The 6,838-nt window shown below is 36.8% G+C and overlaps 1 protein-coding gene across 1 annotated transcript; it reads left to right on the top strand.

Moving 5' to 3' along the window:
• Positions 1 to 380: 380 nt before the first annotated feature.
• Positions 381 to 6,010, top strand: LOC117328784 (multiple inositol polyphosphate phosphatase 1-like). Its single transcript, XM_033886327.1, has 4 exons — positions 381 to 1,227; positions 2,564 to 2,685; positions 4,820 to 4,935; positions 5,517 to 6,010. Exons 1-4 carry the CDS (start codon positions 429 to 431, stop codon positions 5,917 to 5,919), a joined length of 1,440 nt encoding a protein of 479 aa, XP_033742218.1. The 5' UTR covers positions 381 to 428; the 3' UTR covers positions 5,920 to 6,010.
• Positions 6,011 to 6,838: the final 828 nt, after the last annotated feature.

Below are 6,838 nucleotides of genomic sequence, written 5' to 3' on the forward strand. Positions count from 1 at the left end.
ATTCTATTTATCTGTCACCCAAATTGTATTCATATCGACTGTATACTAGTTACCATTTGGTAACAGTTCAATGCTTAAATAGAGCTATTAACGAATTGACATGAACGTTATTATATATGGCGTCAAATCAAACCATGTGAGCGATACAGGCCCTCTTGGTCTCTTGTACATGTATTGAAGAGAAATTGGTAAGTTTGGTTTGTTTTATAACTAGTTTAATAATTTGTACAAAAAATATATACCACTTGACCAAAACCATGAAAAAATAGGGCGAAACAACCTGAGGCGAACGGGATTTAATAATCATTTAGCGCGAACCACCCTTAGAGAGAACAGGATTTAGTCTCCGTACTGGAGTACGGGTCCGGTATGGACATACAATTTTCTACCGTACCGTACGATCAAACGAAAGTAGGCTGACAGGGAAGATGTCGTCTGCGCTGTTCCACGGATCGTTTCAAGTGGTGTTGCTCTTGTTGTTGATGTGTACTGTTTTAAATACATATGTACATGCTGATAGTGATGGTCGCTTCGCACAGATACCGATATTTTCCACAAAGACTCCGTATTTCTGGGTAAGAAGTAACGACGAAATCATCAACGAAGATTCAGAATTCACACACGACGCTACAGACTCAGCACATTCATCCAAGTCCTGTCTCAGTTTTCACATTAACTCTCTGATACGACACGGTATTCGGTATCCAGGTTTGAAATGGATTAAGCGTATGGATGAAGTTCATGAAAAATTGATAAAAGCAGCTGTACGTTCAAAATCAGGATTTATCGAGAAGTGGATCAACCCCTTTCCTTACGACAAAGAACATGCATTATCTCCCTTGGGGGTGGCCGAATTATTTGCACTTGGCAAGCGATTTGGTCAGCGTTATAAGGCACTTTTTGATGAAGAGACGGACAAATTAGAATATATTATATCCAGTAAAGAACGGACATCAGACAGCAGACGGGCATTCCATGAAGGATTATCAGAGATAATATCGGTCGACGATGCTGATGCCAACGTAGATCACATGCTTGTTCTTGACGATAAAATTCTAAGATTTCATTCTGGATGTAAAAAATATATTGATCAAATAGAAAACAACGACACTGCATTAGAAGAATACTTCAAATTCAAAGACGGTCCTGAAATGAAAGGAGTTGTCAGTGATGTTATAAAAAGGATTACAAATACTGATGCTGATGATGCAAACTTATTAAATGGAGGTAAAAATAAAACATCTACTCTACAGACAGTAATATATTAATGTTACCGTAAAGGACCATGATAAGTCCTAAAGTATCATTTTTAAACTGTAACGTTAACAAGACTAACAACATGTGAATATGGCATTCTATCAATATGAGTTATTCATTATATATTCTTTGTATTTCCAACTTTATTCAAAGAATTCTCACGACTTTGTTGATAGATGGATTTTGACAATTTTTGGTAGTTTGGTACAAGATCATTCCAGGTACAAGATCATTCCAGGTTTCTTTTATTGAATTTTCTGTTGTACATTTCTGGATTTATACAGAATTATCTACACTGCTATTTATTGTGTGACACCAGACATAACATTACCAAAATGACGTCAAAATGGTGTCCCAAAAATTGGATGTTGTATAAATTATGATTCCTCTAGTCATGACTCGTGCACAACAGAAAATGGTGAAAGTATTATGAGATGAAACAGGAAACAATTCTCTATTATAAGTGTAAAGTAGGAGTGGAAAAATGCATGGCAAGACCGGGTTCGAACCCGGGACTTCCGAACACTAGCCGGATGCTCTACCGATTGAGCTACCTGGTCACTGATGATCGACCCAGTACAGTTCTGCTACACTCTTCCCTTTCTTTTTTAAGTCTTCGACCCAGAAGACTTCACCACTCACAACCCAGCCTCGAGTATCCCCTTGTCAAGTATTCACCTAACTTGAAAGAAGGTTTGGTCACAGGCACCAAATGTAGTAGGAGTGGGAAAATCCACGGCCAGACTGGGGTTCGAACCCGGGACCTCCGAACAATAGCCGTATGCTCTACCGATTGAGGTACCTTAGTCGCCAATGATCGACTCGGTCCAGTTCCGCTACATAAGTACACAGAATTTCATTAAAAATCTTCAATAAAAAAAGTCGTGAAAATTCTTTGAAAAAATTGGAAATTGATCCATAAAAGAAATATAGAAAAATGATGAAAATGTGAAATACCTTTTGGACACATCACTCATATTATAAATATGATATGTACATGTATAGCTATCACAGGAAAATATTTAAAACAAAATTACTGCCTGTATCTAAGATAATAAAAACAACAAAATTCTGCTCAAAATTAAAGATAACTAGTCAAACTGTCAACTGCATATAATAAATCTGTTACACACACATTGATCATTGTCATGACGCGAAAAAACGAAAGTGGAAATTCCTATACGATCAAATGCAAGAACCAAGATTAAACTTAAAGCTTGTTTAAAAGCAAACTTAACAAAAATCTTTCTTGATTAATGTTTATTATACTGTCTGAAACCTGACCTTTCTTCTTAATTGTTTTCAGATGAGGTACAAACAATCCACCAGATATGTGCTTTTGAATTGTCATTCTTTGGCAAGTCGGACTGGTGTCAATATTTTGATCAGAAAGATATGGAAATTATAGATTACTTAAATGATTTAAAGGTAAGATTTTGATATTTGTTAGCTAATATCATTATATGTTGTTACAGTTTTGTATTGTGTTGTCAAGTTTTTATCTGTCTTTTCTGTCTGTCCTTCTCATATCCGGAGCAAAGTACGGTACAGTGTTGAACATTTTCTGTCCTTTTCATATCTGGAACATAACTTTGCCCACCGTTAAGCAAGGATCATACAACATGGTGTGTAGATTAGTCACATTAAGGCAACGTGCCCTGTAGTATATTAAATGCACACAATCCCTTATTTATAGAGTTACAATTTCATGTCTGGAGCATTACTTTGTCGAAAAATACTTAGTAGGCATGCAAGGATAATGAAACATAATGCTTGTACATCAGTTACATATACACTAAGTCAATGTTGTACATGTACATCAGTTACACTAAATCGAAATGCATGGCACTGAGATTTAAGGCCCACAACTACTTATTGACAGGTTTTTTACAGGTTAAGTTGGATGTGTGTGCATTGTATCAATTAAAACAAAAAATAAGCCTTATAACTACATGTAAAAAGGGAAAACTTGCAATGAAATGGATGCATTGTTGTGGTTGGCACATCTGGAAATTGTTCCAAGTACTGTTTGTCCCATTCACTTTTATTTTGTACTTGTGCATGGTCCAAGAGGTAAAACACAGGTATTTTAAGATTATAGGAATGGTCAACGGTGCATTTATCATGTCTTGGACAGATTACTGCATCCTTTGTCATTTTTATGTTACAAGCTTAAGTCTAGCAGGTGTAAAAATGAGTTACCAATGATCAATTTATGAGTGATTTTTAGGTCATCTGACCTGAAAGGTCAGGATGACCTATACTATAGCCATCATGCTTTGTTCGTTGTCGTGCATAAACTTTTCATTCAAACAACGTCTTCTCAATAACTATAAGTTCCAGGGTACTGATATTGGGCCTGCAGCATGCTTGGATAAAGCCTTGCCAAGTTTGTTCAAAAGGATGACCTTGGCCTACTTTCAAGGTCACAGGGGTCAAAAAGGCTAAAATCTTCAAACAACTTCTTCTCAATAACCAAGAGTCCCAGGGACTTGATAGTAGCTAAAATCTCCAAACAACTTTTTTTCAAAAACCTATAGACCCAGGAACTTGATATTAGGTATGTAGCATGCTGGGGTGAAGAGGTACCAAGGTCACAGGGGTTGAATATGCTGAAATGTTTAAACGACTTCTTCTTAAAATAATAACCAAGAGTGCCAGGGAGTTGATATAGGGTCTGCCTTCACCTTCATTCAAGGTCACATGGGTCAAATAGAGTGGAACTTCGTTAACTCGAACTTGACGGGACCACGAGAAAACTTCGCGTTATCCGAGTGTTCAAATTAAGCGAGTTGTCATTTTTGGTGCAAAGTTTGGTCATTATTTGTCAACATTATATATATGATCATTATAACTCCGCTCTGTCACTCATCAGTTTAGTGTAATGACTGGTCAATACATGTACATTTATATGTAATATGTCCTTCTGCCTCTCATAGTTTTGCCACTACAGGCACGATAGAGTTTCTTTTGAACACTTAGTCCCTTCAATAATGGTATAATGTTTATCATGTTTGTAACAGGAATAACGATAAAACAGGAATCAACCAAATAACAATTTATTAACATCATATCAAATAACCATTTAAATTTAACACAAATTATATGTAATATGTAACAGAACCATTACCTTCTATTAGACATATAGAAATACTGTCTGATAGGCCTACTTTCGTTTTACCGATAACCACACCATCGACCAACTTTTAAGGTCATGGGGGGTCAAATAGGCTAAAATCTGTAAACAACTTCTTCTCAATAACCAGTAAGCCAAGGGATTTTATATTAAGCCTGTAGCATGCTGGGGTGAAAGGCTACCAAGTTTGTTCAAGTGAATAACCTTGACCTCCTTTTAAGATTACAGGACTCAAGTCTTCAAACAACTTCTTAGCCAAAAACTCCATGCCATTCAGCAATTTAGGCCCTCTTTCTATTTAATATTTAATGAAATACACAATCACCAATAGTTTAGTCAGATGACCGTTAAAGCCCATGGGCCTCTTGCAAGCTTTAAAAAATGATCAGTTAATGCTTTTTTCTTTTTTTATCTTTGTTCAAATAGCACTACTGGCAAAAAGCGTATGGATACAAGCTTTCTTCAGATATGAGCTGTCCTTTAGTTAGACATATATTCCAGAAGATGGATAATGCTGTGCATAACTTTGAAGATGGAGAAGAGTATGTTCTATTTTGTAATGACTATACCTGTCTGAAGTTTTCATGATTCTACATCTGTATAAGGTGGAAATTTTGGTAAATCTGCATAATCCCTTATTGATCAATATTTCATATTCTCACCATATAAGTATCATAAAACCAAATTCTACAATGAGTTTATGCCATGAAGCGATGTCAATTGTCCATTGTCAGTCAACATTTGCTTCTAATCGCTACTAGTCAAAAAGTCCTGAATATATTTGAATCAAATGGTCAGAAAATCCTTGAGGGGAAAGGGAAAAGATTTTGCATAAATGGTGACTGACACATGACACACACACACACACACACACACACAAAAAAACCGAAAAAAAACAACTCTTAATTCTCTTTGTTTGAAGAAGAACTGGATTTGGTCCATATTTGGTTTAAACCTTATAGTTGGAAGATTCCTTAAAAAAGGTAGAAAAATAATTGTTATGTCTTGTTGCCATGGTTTCTGGAATATCCAGGTAGGCAATACAGGTCCTCTGGGCCTCTTGTTATTTAATACACATGTATCCTTTGTTCTTAATTTTGCTGTGGTATTTTATATTTTGCAGTTTCACTTTGGGTATGTTTCGATTTGCACATGCAGAGACTTTGGGACCATTATATGCTGCTTTGGGTCTATATAAAGACCAGGAGCCATTAATGGCTAACAATTTTAAAAGACAAGCAAACAGGTTGTTCAGAAGTAGTAAAATCCTGCCTTTTGCAGCAAATCTTGCCTTTGTTTTGTATGAATGTGAACCAGACAGTGATGAGGAAGACATTGAGGAGTCTGAAGAAGAAAACATATATGTGAAGCTATTTGTGAATGAGGAAGAAATTATCATCCCAGCTTGTGGAGAGATTCTCTGTAGGTACACTGATGTTCGACAGTACTACTCACACCTCATTGACAAATGTGACTTTGGCAAGATCTGTGAAATAGAAGAAGCACAAAACCATGATGAACTGTGAACTAGATACATGCAATAAGAGTGTAAAATTTCCTCTCTATTCACTGCTTTGTAGAAACATGGAATATATTAATTTTGCTGTTTGATATTAATACTGTGACTAGTTCTGTTTTTGTGGGGGGGGGAAATCAACATGTGCCTTGCATATTTGATGGCTTTTCAGTGAAGAATTATCTTAACTTTTTAGCCCACCATCATCAGATGGTGGGCTATTCAAATCGCCCTGTGTCTGTGGTCCGTCATCCGTCCCTCCGTCCCTCCGTCTGTCCGTCCCTCCGTCCATCCGTCTGTCCGTCCCTCCGCTCCTAAACAATTCTTGTTATCGCTATTTCTCAGAAAGTACTGAAGGGATCTTTCTCAAATTTCATATATAGGTTCCCCTTGGTGCCTAGTTATGCATATTGTATTTTGAGACCAATCGGAAAACAACATGGCCGACAGGCAGCCATCTTGGATTTTGACAATTGAAGTTTGTTATCACTATTTCTCAGAAAGTACTGAAGGGATCTTTCTCAAATTTCATATATAGGTTCCCCTTGGTGCTTAGTTATGCATATTGCATTTTGAGACCAATCGGAAAACAACATTGCCGACAGGCAGCCATTTTAGATTTTGACAATTGAAACTTGTTATCGCTATTTCTAAGAAAGTGCTGAAGGGATCTTTCTCCAATTTCATATGTAGGTTCCCCTCGGTGCCTAGTTATGCATATTCCATTTTGAGACCAATCGGAAAACAACATGGCCGACAGGCAGCCATCTTGGATTTTGACAAATGAAGATTGTTATCGCTATTTTTCAGAAACAAATGAAGGGATCTTTCTGAAATTTCATATGTAGGTTCCCCTCGGTGCCTAGTTATGCCTTTTGCATTTTGAGACTAATCGGAAAACAACATGGCCGACAGGCAGCCATCTCGGA

This window comes from Pecten maximus, chromosome 1, assembly GCF_902652985.1.
Source record: "Pecten maximus chromosome 1, xPecMax1.1, whole genome shotgun sequence".
Classification (NCBI taxonomy): Eukaryota; Metazoa; Mollusca; class Bivalvia; order Pectinida; family Pectinidae; genus Pecten; species Pecten maximus.